This window comes from Ochotona curzoniae, unplaced genomic scaffold (assembly GCF_017591425.1).
Source record: "Ochotona curzoniae isolate NIBS_2020 unplaced genomic scaffold, NIBS_Ocur_1.0 scaffold_2453, whole genome shotgun sequence".
Lineage (NCBI taxonomy): Eukaryota > Metazoa > Chordata > Mammalia > Lagomorpha > Ochotonidae > Ochotona > Ochotona curzoniae.
The window spans coordinates 15712607-15735718 of NW_024467094.1; the positions used below are offsets into that span (position 1 = coordinate 15712607).

Below are 23112 nucleotides of genomic sequence, written 5' to 3' on the forward strand. Positions count from 1 at the left end.
TTAACTTCCTCATTCTGCTTCTAATGATATACTGATCTCTCAGGCACTATCTCCTTGGCGGTGGCCAGGAGGTGAGATTCGGTGGGTTGCTTCTAGTTGTTGATGTTAATTCTGCCCCTGTATGCTTTGAGGCAGGTGGGTGTCCTTGGGAGAAATGTGCTCTGGGGAAATCAAGATATGGAGGAGAAAATACAATTATATGTATGTAATTATATGTATTACAATTTTATATATATTTTAAAAGATTTATCTATTTTTTATTACAAAGTTAGATATATGAGAGAGTAGGAGAGACAAAGAGGAAGATCTTCCGTCCGATGATTCACTCCCCAAGTGACCGCAATAGCTAGCACTGTGCCAATCCAAAGGCAGGAGCCAGGAACCTCCTCCAGGTCTCCCGCGTGGGTGCAGGGTCCCAAAGCCTTGGGCCGTCCTCTGCTGCTTTCCCAGGTCACAAGCAGGGAGCTGGATGGGAAGTGGAGCAGCTGGGCTATGAACCCGCACCCATATATGATCCCGGCGAATGCAAAGCATGGATTTTAGCAGCTAGGCTACCATGTTGGGCCTAATAGACCAATACATATTTGGGGGGGAAAAAAGGGCACACCTCCTGTTGGCCACTGTCTGAGGTTCAAAGGAACGCTGGGGAAGCCACACTTCCTGGGGACTCAACTAGGCAGCCATTTACCGGATAGTGCAGGGGTTGTTTATAGAAGCCCAAACTACTGACCTCAGACGCCGGTGTGACCTGCAGTGCGTTTGAGGGCAGGGAGTGTAACTGATAGAGATTTCTGCAAACTATGATGTAACGCAGAGGGTTCTCTGCACAGTTGGCAGTGCTAAGGAGGTCAGCGAGGCTGGAGGGCTTCCCGAGGACGGGGCTGCGCATCCACAGCTCTAAGCAGACGGAAGCTCCTGTGTCAGTAGTGCGCGTTAGCAGAAGTGAGATTCCGTCCACTGTTCCAAGGAGCCATGAGAGAAGCAGACATATTCCCTTTATTCCTTATTTTTCTGGAGGGGGAACAAAGGCTCAGGAAGGCTGTTTAGATTGTTAGCAGTCTCGCTTCCAGCAAGTGGCTCAACAGGCTTGGACCTCCGGACCCCAAGCCGAGTGCTGCGGGGGCTGGTGCCTCCCGGGCGACCCCGGAACTCCCGGGCTGGTCGCGCCGTGGGCGGGGCGGCGGGGGGCGGGCCCAGCGGCCGGGCAGGGTGCGCTCCACCTGCGGTGCGCAGCACGCTGGCCATGGGCGGCCGCGGGCCGGGGGACCGCCAGGCTGGGTCCCGCTGACCGCCGGGCGGGCCATGGGCGACCGCGAGCGCAACAAGAAGCGGCTGCTGGAGCTGCTGCAGTCTGCGGGCACCGGCAACGCGCACTGTGCTGACTGCGGGGCAGCAGGTAAGCACCCCTCAGGCTCACGCCCCAGCGCCAGCTGGACCCGGCGTGACCCTAACACCCAGGCTGTGAATTTCCCAGGGCCCTCGACAGCCCTCCGCGTGTCCGACACGGACATACCACCCACCCGGACTTGGATCCCTGGCTCCCTACTCTGGGCAGGATTCGGATCTGTCCTCGAACCTGGACCCTAACCCTACATCCTGGACACTGGAATCAAGCCTGTCCCAGCCGGCATCCCCCACCCACACACACTCTCCTCTACACCCCTCTGCCCAGCGCGCCCATGATCTGGGTTCTCCAAGTCTTGCCCAGAACCAGGTGCTCCCCTCCTGCCCTCGGACTCGGACCTCCTAGCACGCCACGGGACCCCAGGCTGTCCTGTGCCCCCTTCCCCAGCCCGGGAGTTCTCCTCATTGCCCCTATCCACGCGCCCGAGCCCATGGATGCCAGGCACCCGGAGCCAGACTTTCCCGCCTGCAGGTGCTTGGTTCCCACTGAGTCCCGTAATTTGACCTTGGCACTCACCTTAGCTTCTCACCCCCAACCCAGGCACTCCCTCCAGGATCCTTCTTCCCCGCCCCCCCTTCCCCCGCTTGCCTGCCTTTCCTGAGGTCTGGGCTGACCAGAGGGTTCTTGCTGGTAACTTCATTGGCCCCGTGCGGGGTGACCAGCCAGGAGAGAAGGAGTTGGGCTGGCACTGTTTGAGCTCACTCAGCTGCCCTGCTCCCTTCCATAGATCCCGACTGGGCCTCTTACAAGCTGGGGATCTTCATCTGCCTGAACTGCTCCGGCGTCCACCGCAATTTCCCCGACATCAGCAGAGTTAAATCCGTGCGACTTGACTTCTGGGACGACAGCATCGTGGAGGTAGTTAGGGAAGAGGCAGGGTCGGGTGTGCCATTTCTACAAGGCTGGGGCAAGGGCGATGGCCAGCAAGTAACCTGTTAGACTGGCAGCTTAAACCTGGACTCAAATCCTGACTCTCTGGCTTGCTTCCCTAGGAGCCCTAAGGCCCTGAGGTGATTACTTCATCCTAACTTTTGCACCTGTTTTTTGGGGGTCACTGCCACTCCTGCACAGGGCTGCTGTTGGCTCAGTCCTAGCACAAAGCAAATAGACACTTAATCATTGCTGCTACTATTCGTGGAATTTCTGGACTGGGGCAGAGGAAGTCCCTTAATGGGTGGTCAGTGGCTCTCCCTCTCCAGCCAGAAAGAGGGTCCCTGGACTCTCCTGACCCCTGGAGATACAGGGCACCCCCTCCCAGCCCCCAAGCCTGGTGGTCACACTTTCTGGGCCAGAAAACCTTCCAGGAGCAGGCAATTCTAAATTGCTGGTTGGCTGGGGGTGTCAAAGACTTTGGTGGAAGCAGCTGCCGACTCTGCCAAGTTCTCTGGGCTGCAAGGGGTTGATTCCTGCTGGTCCACTGTTCCCTAGGAGCTGGGAGAGAACCAGCGAGCCAGAGCAGGTTCCTGCCCGCCCAAAGCCCACGTCCTGGTTTGGAAGACAGTCAAGAATCCAGCAGCATGGCACAGCAAGCTGAGGCCTTGGGTGTGCCTTGTCAGATTTTGCTCCCTTTGACAGGTGCATTCCCAAGGGTAACTCAGCAAGTGGATGGCAGAGCTGGGATCTGAACCCTGCTGCCCTGGGATCCAGGGCTAGAACCATCTCCTACAGATTTTCCAGGTGACCAGGAGGCCTGGCTGGATGTGCAGGGCATTGGAGCCAGAAATCAACCAGGACTGAGTTCAAATCCCAGCTTTCCACTGGCAACATGCTGTGTTGCCTTGGGCCATTCTCCTGTCCTCTCTGAGCTTTGCTTTCTTACAGTGCTATGAACATGGCTGGGAGGGGAATAGCTGTGGGGGCCTGTACCTGTGGGAGGCAAAGGGTCCTGGGCCCTCACTGCTCCAGGCTGGGCTTCCTGGTGTGGGCCAAGCCTGCTGGGTCGGCTCCTGCTTTGGGCTGGTTCCTTCCTCCCAGCCTAGGAGCTGGTAGGACCCGCAGCCTTCTGGGAAGATCGTGGTTTCATTTCATGTTTTTTTTTTTTTTTCAAGTTCTAATATTACCCCTGAGTTGCTGCTGTCTTGCAGTTTATGACCCACAACGGAAACCTCCGAGTGAAGGCCAAGTTCGAAGCCAGAGTTCCAGCTTTCTATTACATCCCCCAAGCCAGTGACTGCCTGTGAGTGGGTGACTCCTGAGGGAGTCTGGTGAGGGTCTCCGGGTCTCCTCACCCCTTTACCAAGCCCCTTGGTCTGTGGTGTTCTGTTCTATGGGCCCAGCAGCAGGTAGATCCAGGAGCACTTTGGGGGCCATCGTGGAGTGCATGTAGGCGATCTGGCTCAAGCCCCTCTCTCTGTTTCTGTCGCTTGTGTCTCTTCCCTTCTCTGAGCCTCGGTTCCTACTGTGAAGTGGGGGTTTTCTCTATGATCCATCCCTCTGCTTGCAGCTTACAGGTGGTGGCTAGCCATATGGCCATGGGGGGTTGCTGCTGCTTCAGCTGCTTCCTGTCGGTGTTATGTTTATGCACCTATGCCAGGTCTCTCATGCCCTCCAATGACATGCCTGGGCTGCAGATCCCTACCTAGTAACGGTGACAGTGACAGCGGCTGCTGATACCTGTCAGGCTTGCCCTGTGCACCAGGCTCTGGGCTAAGGGCCATGTGCATTCCTGTGCTGAGTTCTCTCTTAGGACAAGCACTACTGTTATCCTTATGAAACAGATGTAAGACCTGAGGCTGTCAGGAGCAGAACCAGGGCTGGCTTCTTCTGGCCCTTGCAACACCAGGGTCTGGGTGCTGGTATCATGGCACTGGAGCAGTCCTGGAGAGTGGCGGCTGTGAAGCCACAGGAGGGGTCAGGTCTGCTGGAGCTGAGGGATCAGTGTGACACAGGTGCTTGTGGGTCCCGGGTCTCTGTGGGCCTGACTGCCTAGGCCTGACCCTCCTTCCAGGCACCCAGCCTCATCACCAGGGAACCTTTCTGCGGCTTGTGACCCTGCATCTTCCTGTCAGGCAGGTGGCCTCCCTGATCAGGCAGCAAGGTCACTGCAATGCCAAGTGACATTGGATATTCATGGCATCACTCGTAGCTTAACACAAAATTGTCAGCTTAACAGTGAATTTGCTACAGATGTATTACATTTTTAAAAAGATATATATACATATATTATTTTGAATTTTTGAATTATGTGTTGCAATTTTATATAGACTGGGATTTCCCCGTATCCCTCACCCCCTGACAGATTTTCCCCATTTTACTACAGTGGTATAATCCTTCATAAGGAATTATAATTGCATCAGTCTCTTATTTAAGTGTACCCCAACATTGCTGGTACAAAGTCAGACAGTCCAGCATCCCATTGTCTACACTTGTCCAATAGTTTTATTGGGAATCCATCTTTCATCTGGAAGCAGGGATGCATGTTGCATTATACCTCATATCTGGATATGGTAGACCCCAGTAATCCATCATTACAGATGGATTAAATTTCAAGTCCTGCCCTGGAGTTGCCTCCACAAGGCCAAACCAAAAGATTGCACAAGCCTTGTGAAACCCATCAGCCTGGACACTCTTCACCTCTGCAAGGCCTAGACATCTGTGTGGGGCTTGGAGGGGTTGGGGTGAAAGCCAACTCAAGGTACATTCCAGCTATGTGGCCTTGGTGGGCACCTTTGGGTAACAAGACAAATTGCACAACTTTCCTGGCTGGCCCTGCAGTCCCTCAGCACTGAGACCAGTCCAGGGATGCTGGCGCTGTGTGGAGGGGCAGGGGAAACACAGCTGTTGCTCACACATCCCTTCCCTGCTCCTCCCTTGCCCCTCCCACCACTGCCCCACTATGAGAAGAAGGACCTCTGTGATTACTGCGCACCCCGGTCTTGGACAGTGATGCTGGGGTTGTAGTATGGTGCTAAGCATTAAGTGAGATAATCCACATAAATTCCCTCCCTACCCTGCCTGGTTTGGATCCACTTCTTTCTGTCCATTGTGGATGGTGGCCTGGTCCCCAGCCCAGCCAAGGGATGTGCCTAAAGAGGAACCCACTCTGCTCTTCACCTCCCTGTTGACACATGTCCCTCTGCTCCAGTGGCTGGCTGAGCACCCAGGCTTTCTGTCTGTGGTGCTTGCTTTCTGCCCGCTCCACATGGATGTTCCTTGGCATGACTCCTGCCATAAGCTTGCACTTTAGCCCTCTGCCTGGGATCTGCAGCTCCTGTAAGTCCCCTTCTTCCAGGGTTACTGGCTGTGGCTGTCTAGGCTGTGGGCCAGGGTTCCTTCCCTGTGGCTGGCTTGGGACTCTCTTCCATGTTCTGGGTTTGCAGACTGTTCGTTGGGAAGGAATCTTGACTGCAAAGGACAGAAGCCTAATTCAAAGCAGCTTTCACCAAAGAGAGTTTCAGGGGTTGGTGCTTGCACCTAAAGAGGGTCATCCCAGGTTGGTGCTGCCCTAAGGAGGACCCAGCAAGGGACTCAGCCAGGGTCATGTCTGTCACACTCTCTGTGGCTTGCGAGCCTGCATCTTCCTGTCAGGCAGGTGGCCTCTCCGTTCAGGCAACAAGGTCACTGCAGATGCCAGACTGCTTTCCTTGCCCACTACCCCAGAGAGGATTTCCAGCCAGTCTCTCCTCTAGCTTTGGTGCTTTGGAGCCATGCAGCCCTGAGCAGCCTGGGCTCTAGGTCATTTCTATGGCCAGGAGGTGAGGTCCCATGCACCTTGTAACAACTTCCCTGGCAAAGATGACAGGGACTCATACAGGTAGAATTATCCCACTCCCAGTGGCATGGTTTCCCTGTAGTAGTCGGGGATGACAGTGTCTTGTTGAGATAGCATCAAACATGGTGCTGCCAGCCAGGGTGATCACTCAGCAGCCCTCAGGGCATTCAGGGATCACCCAAGTGCAGAGGTGTTAAGTGCAGTGGTCCTTGACACACAATGGGTACTTGATAGAGTGAGACCAGGTGCAGGTGACTAGATCCCCCCAAAACCACAGCTCTGCCCAGGGCAGCCTGCCCAGAGTTCATGGGCAGGCCGCAGCAGGAGGCCCTTGAGCGCTCTGACTTCCACTCATGTCCGTGCAGTGGGAAGGGCAGTATGGAGAGCCAGGGTAGTCGGCACCAATTGCTCTAGAGAGTTGAGGCTGGCCGGGCTGCAGTAGTGCAGTGGTTCTCCCACAGGATGTGGGGAAGAAATAGCTTCTCATGTCAGAGAGATGCCTGAAGACACCTTTGGATATCACCACTGGGGTGCATAGAGGCCAGAGATACTGCTGAGCATTCTATAAAGCACAGGAGAGCTCCCTCCCACAGAATATTTGTTTAGCATCAAATAGTCATAAGCACCAAAGCTGAGAAACCCTAGGGTAGCCTGAGCAGGCCATGGTATTTCCCCTCTGTCCTGCTCAGCCACAGACCTTGGCAAGTTCATATGGGAAGAGAACACTTCAGACACAGCTAACCAGAAGCTCTCCATTTTTAGAGTCTTAAAGGAGCAATGGATTCGAGCAAAATACGAGAGACAGGAATTTATGGCTGATGGGAAAATCATCTCCCTGCCAGGTAAAGCCGTTTTCATTGTTCTTGGAGAGCTGTGTTTTAACAAGATGCAGAAAACAGAAGTGCCTGGGTGTTGGGAGTTGATCCCTTTGAGAGATGATACCTGCTACCCTCACTACAGCCTTTGGAACAGCGACCCAGGAGCAGGTGGGGTTCTGGGGTCATGGACTGGAGGAACATATTAGTCTGAGGTTCCTGCAGAGTTGCAGTAGTGTGCATTCTTAGGAGGGACTATAGAGAGCTACTGTCACCGGGGGAAGAGGAGTCCAGCTAGGGAGAGGCACCCCTACTCCTGGCTTTCATGGTCCTCAGTGCAAGCAGAGGCGGACTGCCATGGTGTGTATGTGTAGGTGAATCAGCAGGTTGTAGGGGAGCAAGTGTTCATTCACTGAGCTGAGGCTGTCCCTGACCCAAAGGGACGCAGAGCACCACGGGCAGTCCATGCTCATGTCTTCTGGCTACTAGGCATGCCAGTATTCCTGTAGTCAGCAGGTCACACATTGTTGTCAGTGTCATGGGTCTGATGTTAGACTAAAGGGTTAGTTGGTCCAACTTCTTACAACTTGGAGTTCTTATACATTAGCTGGATCTTCTTTTAAAACTTTTTCTTGATTTACTTTGATTTTGTTTGAAAGATAGAAGAATAGAGACAGAGAGATCTTCCATCCTCTCATTCATTCCCCCAAATGCCTGCCACAGCTGGGGCTGGGCCAGCAGAGGCAGGAACTTAGCTCTCATGTCTGGCCTCCCACCTGGCTGAGCATGACCCAAGGACTGAAGCCATCATCTGTCATCTACCTGTGCAGGAGGCTGGAATGGAGATGGAGGAGCTGAGTCTCCAGCCAGGCTCTCCTATGTGCAGCATCTTAGCAGCTGTACCAAACGTCTGCTCCTGGTGACAGAATCCTAGCCCTGGGGCACTTGTGGCCCCAGCCGTCTGCTCAGTGCATAGCCTGACCCCAGGCAGAACCAGGCAGGGAAAGGTCTGCATAGGGAGAGGTCTACATTAGTGCTGGCCCCTGGGGATGGGGTCCCTGAGGCAGCTGCAGTGGTGAAGTCAGCCTGGAGTAAGTCGCAGAGGGGAGCACTCAGGCCATACCTGAGAGCCTGCTCGGGGTGTGAGCTGCCTGTGCAGCCCCCAGGGGTAGGGTGTTCACCTGTCTCCTTCTTGGTGGTTAAGGCAATCGCGAGGGCGTCCTGTGGAAGCGAGGGAGGGACAACGCTCAGTTCCTGAAGAGGAGGTTTGTGCTTCTGGCAAGAGAAGGCCTACTGAAGTACTACACCAAGGAGGAGGTAAGAGGCGGGGCCGTGGCTGCAGCGGCTCACCCCCCAACTCAGCGCGTTAACCAGTCCTGCGGCTGAGGTCAGCCCCTGAGAATAAGCACAGCACTCCGTCACTTGTGCTTGTTCATGCGGTCAGTCCAGGCCAGCAAAAACCATACTGTTCACCTGGAATCAGTGTTCACTGGCCCATGCCTGAGCCTTTGACAGCTGCTCAATCTTACATCTTTCGTTTATCAACTTAAGAAGCATTTATTGAGTGCTTATTGTATGCTACTCGGGACTCCAGTTAACTGAACAAAGCTTTTGTTCTCAGGGAGTGGAGGGAGATAGGTGCAGTGTCCCCGAGTAATCCCGTGGAGCAGGAGGAAAGGCTGGGGTATAGCAGAAAGGATCATGGGGGACAGCAACCCCCTCCAACTTGGAGCGTTTGCATTTGCTGGACTCCAGGTCTCCTTGAGTGCAGGGGCCCAAGGGCTTGGACTATCCTCCACTGCTTTCCCAGGCCATTAGCAGGGAACTCTATTGAAAGTAGAGTAGCCAGGACTTGAACCAGTGCCCATATGGGATACCAGCAGGGGTAGAAGTGGAGATGTGAGTTAGGAAGTTACTGCATAACCCGTGGTAGAAATAATTGAGTGTTAGACTGGGATGGTGGTGGGGGAGCTGGGTGGGAGTGGTCAGAATCTGAGTGTGTTTTAGAAGTAGAGCGAATATGCATTACTGAAGGGTTGGATATAGGTGCAAGAGCAAGACAAATCAAGGCTGACTGCTCAGATGTTTGCCCTACAACACTGTAAGGATGGATTCAGCATTTGCTGCCATCCCTGCACGGGAAGGAATGTCAGAGTTCACAGAGAGTGAACTGTGTGAGAAAAACAAGCCATGGGTTTCTGAAAAGTTTTGCACCAACACGGTCTATTAATTCGACTTTGCCATAAACTCTCTGAATTATTCTCCTGAGTCTGCAGGGTCCAGAACTGCAGTCATTAGCTGTGGATGGCTACTGAGTGCTTGGAATGGATTCAATGCAACTATGGAACAGGATTTTCAACATTTATTTATTTACTTTTTAGATTTATTTATTTTTATTGCATAGTTAGATATATATAGAGAGAGGAAGAGAGACAGAGAGGAAGATCTTCCTTCCGATGATTCACTCCCCAAGTGGCCGCAATTGCCAGAGCTGAGCCGATCCGAAACCAGGAGCCAGGAGCTTCTTCTGGGACTCCCACACGAGTGCAGGGTCCCAAGGCTTTGGGCCATTCTCTCCTGCTTTCCCAGGCCACAGCAGAGAGCTGACTGAGTCAAGGCCTTTCCAAACCCCTCTGAGCTCAGAGAGACCAGCCTGACGAGGCAGGACCCCTATGGTAACTGCACACAGGACTCGGGGAGATCTGTGTGCTGTGATGTCATGGCAGGGACATTTCAAGACCACACCCCGGTAGGGCAGGGACAGCAGGTAAATGCCCCTCAGACCGCCTACATCTGGTATCTAGTGCCTGGGTTCAGGCTCCAACTTCTTGCCGACATGCACCCTGGGAGGCCACAGGTGGTGGTGGACCAAATGCTGGGATCCCTGTCGCCCACTCCAAAGACCCGAAGAGAATTCCTAGCTCCAGGGTTCAGTCTGGCCCTGCCCTCAGTGGGTATCTGGGGAGTGAACCACTAGATGGGAGAGCTCTGTCTGTCTTCTTTACTTTTCAAATAAGTAAAAGTAAATAAATAAGTTAAAAAAAAAAGGCCCATACAAGGTTACAACAAGGTTATCAGGGTCAAGGTCTATGTGAGGGTGACCAGAGGTCGCCGTCTGCATCCTGAGCTTCCTCTTTCTCTCTCTCGCTTTCAGGGGAAGAACCCCAAAGCTGTCATCAGCATCAAGGATTTGAACGCCACCTTCCAGACGGAGAAGATAGGGCATCCTCATGGGCTGCAGATCACCTACCAGAAAGACGGCCACACCAGGAACCTGTTTGTGTATCATGAGAGTGGGAAAGTGAGTTGACCACGACTCTGCCCACCCCCAGCCCAATGGCCTAGGGACCCCGCAGGCTCGGCTTCTCTGTGACAGGCATGAGAAAGTTGGAATGCAATGGGGAGAGGGGTTGATGTAGGGGTGTGGCATGGACACAGTGTGCAGCCCCCACGGGCATTGGGTTCATGCCCAGGGATGGCCCATCCATGTGAGGCCGCAGATTCTCACTGTGGGAGGAGGAATCTGGATGGGGTCTCGCCTTGTTGCCTCCCAGCCATCCTAGACCCATAGCACCAGTGGCACCTGGGGACTGGTTAGAAGCCGAGGTTCTGGCCCACCCAGATCCATCATGTTAGAAAACTGCATTTTAGCAGGGCCCCTGAGAAATCCAGATATGCGTGAGAGTTAATGGTCCCAGGACCCAGGCCAGCCTGAGGGGGCCCAAGAGAATCAGCAAGAGTGGAGCACATGCAGGCTCAGGCACCTGGCGGGAAGAGGGACAGAGATGCTAAGTGGGGTGGTGTGGAGCTGGGGCTGGTCTTTGAGAGTGTCTATGAACCGTGCTGGATACTGTCCTTAGGGACTGCTCCACCATGTTTCTGAATTGTCAAAACGGCCACCTGTTCTGGAGGCTTGGTCATGTTGAGTCATGCAGCCCATGGGTCCTGAGCCCTACCCATGGGAGCTGGGGAGCTGAGTTTCCCAGTAGGCTCCATGCCAGTCTGCATGGAGGGGCTGCAGTTGGAGATGGAGTCCGGGACGCTGCCGGTCTCAGAAAGCCCCTTCCATCCTGTGTCTCTGGATTCTTCTTCTTCTTCTTCTTCTTTTTTTTTTTTTTTAAGATCTGCTTTATTTTTATTGGAAAGTCAGATTTACAGAGAGGAGAGATAGAGAGAAAGATCTTCCATCTGCTGATTCACTCCCCAAGTGGCTGCAATAGCTAGAGCTGAGCTTATCTCAAGCCAGGAATCAGGAGATTCTTCCTGGTCTCCCATGTGGGTGCAAGGTACCAAGATTCCAGGCTATTCTCCACTGTTTTCCCAGCCACAAGCAGGGAGCTGAATGGGAAGAGAAGCAGCCAGGATACAAACGTGCCCATAAGGAATGCCAATGCATGTAAGGCAAGGACTATAGCCACTAGGCTAATGCGCCGGGCCCGGTCTCTGGATTCTAACTCCCACTGCTCAGAAGGGTTCTGAGGGTAGAACAACCATGATTCACCAACTTGAGCACACTTTAGTCACTGTCGTTATTACTGGCTCCTGGTGGTGACAGAAAAGGAAAGTCCTGTTGTTACCTTCACACCCCATCTTCTTTCATGTATGCCCTAGCTCTCCTAATGAATTCTTGTTGAGCAAGCCCAGCAGTGTGCAAAGCACTGGGTCAGTCAGGTTCTAGGGTGTCCGGGAGTAGATGACACAGCTGTGGGCCTCAAAGGATTCACAGTGTAGGAAAGATAGGAGGCAGGCATTCAGGGTGCAGTGTGATGGAGGGAGGACATACTGGGACACAGAGAAGACGTGGAAGCACCCTACTGGGTGTGGAGGTGGGCTCAGGGCATCGTTCCAGAGGGAGGGGTTGCTGCTGAGGACGTGCTGTAATAGCACTTGAAGGGCAAGAGGTGTGACTGGGCTCCTCAGAGATTAGAATTGGGAGCTCAAAGAGGAAGATACGGAAGAGGCGATACAGGGAGAGAGCAAGTGCATGCTTTCCTTCTATCAGACACACAGGTTTTGTAACTCCGAGGGTCAAGTGATGTGACACTTCTTTGTTCCTCTATGTTAAACGACTCTGACCACAATTAGCAAGAAATTCAGTCAGAGTCAACCTGATCCATTCCCTCTGTGCATTTCACCAGATTCTTAGGACGCATGCTGTCTGGGAGATGTGGCTGGGTCCCTGACTCTTAGTGCAGTTCAGATTGGCATGGCCCTTCCATGGCACTCAGTACCATGACGACCCAGGCCCTCCTAACACCAGGTTGCCTCCCTTGTGCCCCTCTGTTGTGCCTCTGACAGCATGGGGCTGGTCTTTCCATTTCACTTTGTGTCCAGCTTCTCTGTTAGATGGGCCTGAGTGGGGATTGTAATTCATACTTTCAGGAACTAAGTAGGTCATTTAAAAATGGACAGGAGGTGCTGGTGTTGTGCACAGCCAGTTAAGCTGCCTCTTGTGGCACTGGTACCTTCAAATTCTGGCTGCTCGCTCTTTTTATTCCTTCCTTCCTTCCTACCTTCCTTCCTTCCATCCTTCCATTCTTCCATCCTTCCTTCCTTCCTTCCTTCCTTTCTCTTTCTCTTTCTTTCCCTCCCTCTCTCCCTCCCTCCCTCCCACTCTTCCTTCATTCCATCCTCCTTTTTTCTATTTCTTTTCTTCCTTCCTTCTTTCTTTCTCTGCCTTTATCCTTCTTTCCTTTCTTCTTTCCTTAGTTCCATTTTAAAAATATTTAATGAATCCGGCACAGTGACCTAGCAGCTTAAAGTCCTTGCCTTGAACACGCCCAGGATCCCATATGGGCACTGGTTCTAATCCCTGCAGCCCACGTCTCATCCAGCTCCCTGCTTGTGACCTGGGAAAGCAGTCAAGGATGGTCCAGGGCTGTGGGAGACCCGGAAGAGGATCCCTGGCTCCTGGCTTCAGATTGGCTCAGCACCAACCATTGCGGTCGCTTGGGGAGTGAATCATTGAATGGAAGATCTTCCTCTCTGTCTCTCCTCCTCTCTGTATATCTGACTTTCCGATAAAAATAAATAAATTAAAAAATATTTACTTATATATTTGAAATGCATAGTTATAGAGAGAAAGATCTTCTACTCATTGTCCACTCTCCCAAATAATCTGACAGCTAGAACTGGGCCCAGCGAAGGCCAGAGGCCAAGAGCTTCTTCTGAGCCTCCCAAGTGGGTGTTGGGCTCCTAAACACTTGAGCTATCTTCCTCTGCTTTTCCCAGATCATGAGCAGGTTGCTGAATTGGAAGAGCAACTAAGACACAAACCAGCATCCACATGGGATGCCGATGTCCTAAGTTCATAAGTGGCTACTTTATCCACTTTGCCACAACGCTAGCCCTGCTGCTTCACTTCTGATCCAGCTTCTAGCTAATGCACCTGAGAAGGCAGCAGGTGACGGCCAAGCGCTTGGGCCCCTGTCACCTGTGTGGGTGATCCAGATGAAGCTCCTGGTTTCTGGCTTTGGCCTGGTCAAGGCCTGGCAATTGCAGACATTTGGGGAGTGTACCAGCAAGTGGAAGATCTCTGTATGTCTCCCCATCTTTCTGTGTCTCTGCCTTTCAAATAAATGCTTTTAAAAGTTAGAAGTGAAGTGTTTAGATCAAGGAGTGGTAGGGGCTATGGTAAACAGGAAACACTGAATAGAGAACTGAAAAAAAAAACAAAAAACAAACATTTCAAAAGCCAAACAAACATGTCTCCAGGTTGGATTTGGCCCTGAGGCCTGGAAAGAGGTTGGGAAAGGAAGGCCCCAGCACAACCTTCCTGGGATGGCTCCAGGCCCTTTGTGCCTGAGACTGAGCTAAGTTCTTAAAGCCCAGGACAGCTGTCTGGAAGACTAGGCCATTGTGTTTGACCTAGGAGATGGAAAGGGGAAATGTTTTCTTCCTTTGCAGCCATATTCAAATGGCTTTCCCCATCCCTGGGTTCCCTCAGTGGCCAGCACTGCAGATTTGTGGGGAAGGCTTTCAGCTTCCCAACTCCATAAGTCTGAAGAGACTTATGCAAGTGCAGTCAGGACCCAGTTGCTTGACCAAGGCAGGGCAGGAAGTGGGGGTGACTGAAGAGTCAGGCGCTTCTTAGAGAAGCAGCGCTTGGGCCAAACCAGCAGCCCCAAATCCATCCCTTACCACATCTAAACTAACCTGCAGGGAAAACAAAATGTTCTAAGAATAAGGTTGGCAGGAAAGAAGGGGGATAAAACAGAGTGGGCAAGGAAGGGGCAATCTGTGTTGGGTGGTTTGTAAACAGTGGTGTGTGGAAGGGCTCCCAAGGTACTGGTCATGTTAGAGAACTTACATTTTTAAAATACATCTATCAATCTGAAGGCAAAGTGAAAGAGACAAAGAGAGACCTTCTGTTTCTTGGTTTTCTCCTTAAACAGCGAGGGTGAGGCCAGGCCAAACCAGGAGCCAGGAACTCTTATCTTGGTCTCCCAAGTCCTCCGGCTATCATGGCCTGCTGCCTCCAAGGTTTGTTAGCAGGGATCTGCATCAGAATTGGAGGCAAGATTCTACCCCAAGCACTCTCATATGGGGTGCAGGGTTCCCAAGTGGTGGCCTAATCCACATGTCATAATGTTTTCCTGCGTCCTGTGAAATAGACTGAATCAGAATTGGATTTAGCAAGTCACTCTGGCTGCCTGAGAGAACCCAGTGGATACAACAGAGCAAGGCCAGTGAGGCAGGGTTCCCCAGGAATGCATCCTCCTAGAGTGATGGCAGGAAGGGCCACGTCAGTCCAAGTATCCCAGAGAAGTCCTGGGTTCCTCTCTGTCCCCCGGCGAAGGCCAGTCTTTGACACCTGAGGATGTCTTTCCCAGCTTCTTTCTCAGAGTGTCTTACTGAGCCACAGCATTGTGTCACCTGGGAGTTTGTGCAGGGATACATATTCCTGGGCCCCCTCTCCAGGCTCACTTAATCTGAATCTACATTTATTTATTTATTTTTAATCTATATGAAAAGCAGAAAGAGAGACATAGAGCTCCCATCTACTAGTTCACCTCCCATATGTCCACAACAGCCAGGACTGGGACTAGCCAGTCTGGAGCCAGGAACTCCATCTAAGTCTCCTATGTGGGTGGCAGGGCCCAGCACTTGATCCATCCCCTGCCGATTCCCAGAGTGCACATGGGCAGGTAACTGGAAGCGGAAACAGAGCCAAGACTCCAACCTAGGCACTCTGCTATGAACAGTAGGAACCTCCCAAGCAGCCTCAACCACTACTCCAAACATGCACCCCTGACCTGCATTTCCCAGGGATCCCCAGTGTATCCTGCACACATTAGAAAGTGAAGGGATGGGGCCTGGTGCCTAGCCTAGCGGCTAAAGTCCTTGCCTTGAATGCACCAGGATCCCATAGGGGCACCGGTTCTAACCACAGCAACCCCACTTCCCATCCAGCTCCTGGTTGTGGTCTGGGAAAGCAGTCGAAGACGGCCCAGAGCCTTGGGACCCTGCATCCACATGGGAGACCTGGAGGAAATTCCTGGCTCCTGGCTTTGGATTTGGCTCAGCACCGGCCGTTGTTGTCACTTGGGGAGTGAATCATTGGATGGAGGATATTTCTCTCTGTCTCTCCTCCTCTCTCTATATACCTGATTTTGTGATAAAAATAAATAAATCTTAAAAAAAAAAAAAAGAAAGTGAAGGGATGGGCATTCAACCGAGCAGTTGAGACACTCGTTGGGATAGCAGCATCTCACACTGGAGTGCATGAGTTCAAGTTCCAGCTCCCTCTGATTTCCTGTGAATGCACCCCTGAGCAAGCAGCCGTGATGGTCTGAGTGGTTAGGTCCCTGCCAGCCACATGGAAGATCTGGATGCATTCCCAGCTCCAAGCTTTGGCCTGACTCTGCAGATGAAAGCTTGCTTTATCTCTCAAATAGACAAAGCATGTGAAAAGTGCTGTCCCAGGCTGTCACTGGCTCCCTGCAGCCTCTGTAGGTGCTCTGCTCTGCCCAGAGTGCTCCCTGCACAGGGTAGATGATGAAGCCACAACATCCTCCTCCACAGATGTCCCCTGGGTAGGACCTGCGTGCAGGTGCCCCAGACCTGAGTCCTGCGGCTCTTGCCACCATGCCACTCTCACGGGTTGCCCACTCAATGTGCTGTGCATCTCTCTCTTGGCAGGAGATAGTGGACTGGTTCAACGCCCTCCGGGCGGCGCGGTTACAATACCTAAAAACAGCCTTTCCTGAGCTCCCAGAATCCGAGGTAAGCTCACCGTGGCCCCAGCTTCCAAGTGTATTCCCCAGCTTTTCCTTCTCTTGACCTTGTAGACACTCACAGGACAGACCAGGGCTGTCTGCAGGTGGGACCCTAAGACTGAAGTGAGGTAGGGGCTCACAACCTTACACCTGGCAAAGCCAGCTGCAGAAAGCTGAGCTGTATCTCTGCTTCAGGACACGTGGCCGCTGTCTACAGCGACCAAATACCCAGTGTGTGGGTTTTTGTTTCTGACCCCTTCTGCCACTGGAAAGTACACATGATCCCTAACAGCTACTTACCAACAGCTTTTGCCCTTCAGGAGTCCGTTATGCTAGCAGAATTAATCATTCTCTTTCTATCATCTCCCCTTTTCACTGTGGGGTTTCTGGTCTCAGGAAGGCCCTGAGATCTTCCCCACTGTAATTTTTCTAAAAGATATTGATTTTTATTTGAAAGGCAGCTTTACAGAAATAGAAGGAGAGACAGAAGATCTATGTGCTAGTTCATTCCCCAAGTGGCCACAACAGCCAAAGCTAGGCCAAACCAAGGCTTGGAGTTTCTCCTGGGTCTCCTTGGAGTCTTTCCACATGAGTGCAGGGTCCCAAGGAGTTGGGCCATCCTCCACTGTCTTTCCAGACCATAAGCAGGGAGCTATATCAGAAATGGAGCAGCCGGGACTGGAACTGCTGCCAATATAGGATGCTAACACTTCAAGCAGAAGTTTACCTAGCTAAACGAAACTGCCAGCCCCTCCCCACCGTAATCATAATAGAAACACTCAGCCTTCCATGGCCAAGGTCATGGAGAACTGGAGAATTCCACAGCCACCTCTGCCAGGCTTGGGTGTGAAAGCCCATGTGGTGTGCTTACCTTCAGTCTGGAGGCTTGGGTCCTCATGGAAACTCAATTATTAATTTGCGGGTGACTACTAGAAGCCTTGGCACCTCTCCTCTCTGAGCATCTGGTAAGATGGCGGTTGGTCAGGGTCATCTTCAGAGTCTCTTCTGGCTCTGAGCTACTCTGGTCTGTCCCATTTTTGGTTCCTCTCTAAGATTCTGTAAGTGATGGGCATGGAAAGGCCATCTTCCTTCTGGGATTTTCTTGTTACCAACCATTCAACCCTCCTGGAAAGTCTAAATTTTCCTTCGTTAAGAGGTTTTCAGGGAGCTAGAAGGGGACGCAGCCCATTCCAGGTCCAGTGCTATGCTGAAGATGGATCCATCTGAGTCCAACAAAGCCTGGGTCAAGGCCCCAGATGTGGACATGCCAAGTCAGCACCCAGAACTGATCAAGGCTTGCCTCTGTGAGCATTAGGACTGCTGACCAGAGAGGCACATGGCACAGGTGCTCAGCCTTACATCATCTGTTAGGTTCCCATCTTGGCTGACCTGTGCAGATGAACCCAGTCGTCTGTCCACGGCCATGTGGTCCTTTCCCTTCATCATTTACCATCATGCTCTCTGATGCCCCTCTACCCCTAGCTGGTCTCCTCCCAGCCCACTTCCTTGTTGTTCCTTCCACCAAGTTTGGCTCTGCAGTTCCCCAGTCTTGGCCCTGGGCCCTGGAGCTCCAGGGACGGGCCTTTCTTCTTGGAAGCTTGCCCCAACTTATTAGACTGGCCTCTGGAGCACAGGGGGGCCCATGTCAGTCTCTGCCTGCCTCTACAGACAGAGGACGCAGGCTGGAATTGGATCCATGGCTTGGTTTCCTAACTACACAATGGAAGCAGCCTGGAGACAGAGGCCCCAGAGCCCTGGTCTAGAGCGTTCTCTATTTGCCCAGCTTGCCGTCACCTCCTGGAGGCCCTGGGCCTGATCCCCACCAGTGAGCGGACCCTGGTCAGGAGGCTCTGGAGTGTTCACATGTATCAGCACAATGTAGGGGTGCTGGGAGCACCATCACTTCCCTGGTGTGGATCCCAGCTCCTTGGTCCTCCTGCTTCGTGACCTTGAGAAAACTCCCTGTCGTTTCTGTGCAGCCTGATTTCATGGGGGTACACCATAAGGCTGAGAAGACCTGCCTCCCCGGGGGTCTAGGACTGTGCCAGAGCCCAATATACACCAGATTCTCCCAATAAGTTTCCCAAAGCCACGAGCATCTCCTCAGAGCTTCACTTGTACCTGTAACCCAACAATCACTCAGCTGAGACAGCCCCGCCCAGCAGGCTCTGACCACACCGAGGGTGCCGTGGACTGGCTCTGCTGAAACATTGAAAATTCTACCCAGGGCATGTTCTTAATATAACGCAGCTGGCTGCTGGCCACCAGCTCACATCCTTCCCCATGCACACTTCCCCTTGGCTGTGGAGCAACATTTTGTGGGGGAACCTCAAGCCCCCAGTGATGAGCAGGGGGTCAGATTCTGTCTTTCTCTTCCCAGCTCCTGCCACTCCTCACCCGGAATTACCTCAAACAAGGCTTCATGGAGAAGACGGGGCCAAAGGTATGTCACCCATGGGAGCAGGGAGGGGCGCTTGCAAGGCCCTGCCCAGTAGGCAGTTACTACAGAATTGGGGCATTGGGGAAATGGGTGAGTGGGTGGGGGTGAAGAGGGAGGAAAGGGAAGTAAAGCCAGACTCGTGAATTCCTGGGCTAAAGAACATGTCAGATGCTTGGTGAGCCAGTGTGGGCGCAGGCGCCTTTCCCCCGTCTCATCTCGTGGCAGCCCCACTCTTGTTCTCATCACTTTCAGCTTCGCTGAGCTTCCCCCAACTCCCCCCGCCCTGTGAAAGTAAACACACCTGCCAGAGGCACATGCGCATGGGCACATGGCTCCCCCCGCCCAAACCCTCTCCCCCTTATATACACACACACACACACTTGGCCACAGGGACACCCCTGTGGCTGCTCACCCCCACTTATCCATGGAGGAAGGGAAGGCCTAGTTGCTTTGGGCAGGGGTGTCCAGAAAGGCAGAGCCTGGATATTGGGGGAGTCCAGGGTCAGCAGGAGGTCATAAGGGGAGGGAGGAGCATGGGAGGGCCAGAAAGGGAAACCAGGGAGAAAGTAGATAGACAGAGCTTTCTCTTGGAAAGGTTTAGGGTGATTTCTAGAATGGTTGTTCAAAGGACTGGACCAGGAGCTAGGGCCTTGGGCAGGTGGAGGGGCATGCGAAGGTTGCTGAACTTCCTGCCATCCCTGGCCTGGGGCATCGCCCTCACTGTCTGCTGACCTCAGGTTAGGATTTAGCCCAGGCCAGCACTTTCAGACTTGTCGAGCAGCAGCCACTTCTGATTGCCCCAGCTTCCTTTTTCTGAGAGTTCTTTGTCCGCAGCCTGAGAAAGAGGGAAGCGCCCTGGTTAACCCAAGAGTTACCTGGAGGCAGCTGGGAGAAGCTGGCAGGGGAGGGAGGATGGTGGAGGGTTGGAGGAGAGGGTCCCCAGAGCCCTTGCCTAGGCTCCCCAGGAGGCATCCTTAGCGTGTCTGACCTCCAGGATGTTTGCCCATGGAGGCCCGGAGGGGACTGGAGAACTGGCAGGACCAGCTAGCTCTTGGGGCTAGGCCTGGCTGGCCTCTGGCCTCAGGGATCTGTCCTCAGTTCCCACCCCCACCCCTAGCCAGGCCAGGCTCTGCCATTCTTGGTAAGGAGCTTTCTTCTTCTGCAGCAGAAAGAACCTTTCAAGAAAAGGTGGTTCGCCCTGGACCCCCAGGAGCGGAGGCTGCTGTATTATAAGAACCCATTGGTAAGCATTGCACGGCAGCTGCGGGCAAGCGGGCAAGAGGGCTTGCCTCCCCCCTCCCCGCCCCCTCCACAGCCCGTGTAAGGGCCTCACCTGCAGGAAGTTCTTTGCTGCTAACCGTGGTCAGATAAGGTAGGCTCCTCCTCTAGGCCCCAGGGCTCTCCTCCAACCAGGATGCCAGAGCATGCTGTGGCTTGGGCTCCTGGGCTCCTGTCACAACCCTGCCTCTTGGAATGGGATGCACTTAACTCCATGTGCCTCAGTTTCCATTTCTGAAAAATGGGCTTAATAAGAATGCCTGCCTCTTATAAGAGGTTGACACGGTGAAATGCGGACAAGTCCAAATAAAGCACTAAGTTGGTGGGCCTGGTTGATCCTCCACCAGGGATAAGTGTCTTCCTATCGGACGATGCACACATGTGTGATGTGTTTCAGGATTTTAACCTGTCAAACTCAAGGTTCCACCTAGCAGAAATCCCGGGGGTCGGGGGGCACAGCCACATCCCCTTCTCAAATAGAGCCTGGGAGCCGTGAGCGTTTCAGGTTGGCAGGGGTCACCTCTCCCGCTTGGCAGCCTCTGAGGGTGCCGGTCCTGGGTTTTAGGATGCCTTTGAGCAGGGCCAGGTTTTCCTCGGGAGCAAGGAGCATGGCTACGAAGTCTGTGAAGGCCTGCCCAAGGGTGTCCGAGGCAGCCGCTGGAAAGCCGGCCTCACCGTGGTCACTCCTGAGCGCAGATTCGTGCTCACCTGCCCCAGCGAGAAGGAGCAGCGCGAGTGGCTGGAGAGCCTGCGGGAGGTCCTGACTTGTCCCCTGACACCTCTCCTCGGTAAGACTGGGGAACTAAGAGGGCAGGGACTGTGTGTGGCTGCGTGGTCTGCTCCCCAGGGGCAGCAACTGAATTTAGCTTGAGTTTAGCTGTGATGTCCAAAGTAGCCCTGACCACGCGCTGCCTGTCACTTTGTCTTGCTGCTGAAGAAAAGCCTGCTGCTCTCGCTGGGAATCTGCACACACTTGAGTGTCTGATGGGCCCTAAGCTCTTCTGCGAAAACTTGCACGCTCGGGGCTAGGGTGGGATGGAACCCTGGACACGGCCTCTCCCGGCTCGGCCCAGGCTTACCAGCCTTGTGCTTCCTGCCTCCGCCACACATCCTCCTTCCCTTTTCTCATGAGAAAACCCTGACCAGGCAGCTTCTGGGGGTCTGAATTCTTCCACACTGCAGGAGGGAAGGCTATTTTTGGTGTCTTTCTCTGTCTGCCTCTCTCCTGCTCCTCTTCTTCACCACAGAGAAGTCACCCGGGTGGAAGGGAGTGCTTCCCCGTGAGCCGCCAGCCCTCTGAAGAGAGGAGGGTGTGTTGTGCCACAGCAGGAGACTTTCAGGCTAGACCTGACCCTCCAGGGCCCAAGGGAGAAGTTGCTTGGAAAAGTACAGCCTGAGCAGGAGCTGACTTGCAGTCCCCCTGGGGACAACACTAGCGCCTCCTGAGAACGCCCAGCTGAACACACGCACCCTGCTGTCCCAAAACCAACACTGCAGTGCCTCAGAAACGGAAATTCGTAGCAAATTCTTGTCTTTTTAAACTTTAGTTAATTAATTAAAGACCTATTTATTTTATTTGAAAAGTGCAATTTCAGAGACAGGGAGAAACAGAGAGATCTTTCATCTGCTGTTTCACTCCCCAAATGGCTGAAATGGCCAGAGCTAGGCCAGTCTGAAGCCAGCCTTCTCTGGGTCTCCCATGTGGGTGCAGGGTCCCAAGCATTTGGGACATCCTGTACTGCCTTCCCAGGCAATATAAAGGGAGCTGAGGACATGGCACCTTTACCTAGCAGCTGAAGTCCTTACCTTGCATGCACTGGAATCCTATATGGGCACTGGCTCTAATCCTGGCCGTCCCACTTCCCATCCAGCTCCCTGCTTGTGGCCTGGGAAAGCAGTTGAGGTTGGCCCAAAGACTTGGGACCCTGCACTCATGTGGGAGACTTGGAGGATGCTCCTGGCTTCAGATTGGCTCGGCTCCAGGCATTGCAGCTGCTTATGGAATGAATCATCAAATAGAAGATCTTCCTCTCTGTCTCTCCTCCTCTCTCTTTATATATATATATGACTTTGCAATACAAATAAATAAATCTTAAAAGCAACGAAAAGAAAAGAGGGACTTGGATGGAAAGTGGAGCAGTCAGGGCATGAACTAGCATCCGTATGGGATGCCAGTGTCACAGGCAACAGCTTCCCCCGCTGCACCACAGGGAACTGAGATGGAGAGACAGACATCATCCATCTTCTGCTTTATTTCCTAAATGGCTGCAGTGGCTGGGGTTGGGCCAGTCTTAAGCCAGGAGTCAGGAACGCCAATTGGGTCTCCCACATGGACAGCAGAAGCCCACGTATTGAGGCCATTTTGCCGGGCACATTAGCAGGGAGCAGAATCAGGACATAAGCCAGTACTCCAATATGGGATGCCATCAGGTTAACCCCTTGTGCCACAACCCCCGGCCCTTGTGCTTTTTATTCCCCTTTCTGTGTTTCTGTATCTCTGCCTTTTCTTTTCTCTCCTTCTCTGGTGTGTGTCTTTGTGTGTGTGGAGGGGTGTGGATAGGTGAGTTTTTTTGGTCTGTTTTTGACTCTAGCTCTCTGTGTCACTGTAGGCCTGTGTCCTTGCTGTTACATACATCCAGCAGGCCCTCACCGTCCACCTCCCTCAACTCCCTCCTCTTCCCTTATAGCCTCATCCACAGAAGGTGGCCACAGCAGCAGGTGACCTGTCCAGCTAGGAGCTGGCTGTCCACGGCACACCTGGAGCTCCTGGTGGCAAGGGGGTACGTTCTCACCTGGGCCCTGATTGCCAGAGAAAGTGCCTCACAGTCAGGACTGACACTGTGACTTTATACCCACCGGACTCTCTGGGCCTTCCCCTGGCCAACCCCTGGGAACCTGGGGCTGTGGCACACAGGTGAACACGTTTGCCTCCCAGGGTCTGGTGCGCTCCCAGGCTGAAGATGGCTGTCCAGCCCAGGACTTCCTGACACTCAGCCTCATGCACGTGGCATCCTCCCACACCCTGAAAGATTATCCTGAACCTAAACAGGAAGACTCTGTCAGGCAAATCCATATTAGAGGCCTTGTGCTGAACAACTGGCCAGGACCTTCGGAACTGACAGTAGTCTCAAAGATGAAATTGTGCGGGAACTGTTTTGGATTCAAGGAGCGAAGACTTGTCAACCAACTGTGATTTTTGATTTGATCCTGAAGTTAAAATAACATAAAGGCTAGAAATTAAGGAA

At 53.1% G+C, this 23112-nt stretch overlaps 1 protein-coding gene across 7 annotated transcripts; it reads left to right on the top strand.

The window, feature by feature from the left end:
* The first annotated feature begins 1237 nt into the window (after positions 1-1237).
* On the top strand, positions 1238-23112 carry ADAP2 (ArfGAP with dual PH domains 2). 7 transcript variants are annotated; one of them, XM_041001062.1, is made up of 11 exons: positions 1238-1396; positions 2133-2263; positions 3490-3581; positions 6879-6958; positions 8136-8248; positions 10086-10232; positions 16073-16156; positions 18530-18592; positions 19755-19832; positions 20433-20655; positions 22555-23112. In XM_041001062.1, the coding sequence occupies exons 1-11, from the start codon at positions 1303-1305 to the stop codon at positions 22587-22589; spliced, it is 1140 nt and encodes a 379-aa protein (XP_040856996.1). In that variant the 5' UTR covers positions 1238-1302; the 3' UTR covers positions 22590-23112. The 7 variants fall into 7 exon arrangements, with proteins under 7 accessions (XP_040856996.1, XP_040856997.1, XP_040856993.1 ...); XM_041001063.1 differs by having other exon boundaries at positions 20433-20583; XM_041001059.1 differs by lacking the exon at positions 22555-23112 and adding an exon at position 2615 and having other exon boundaries at positions 3473-3581; positions 20433-21044.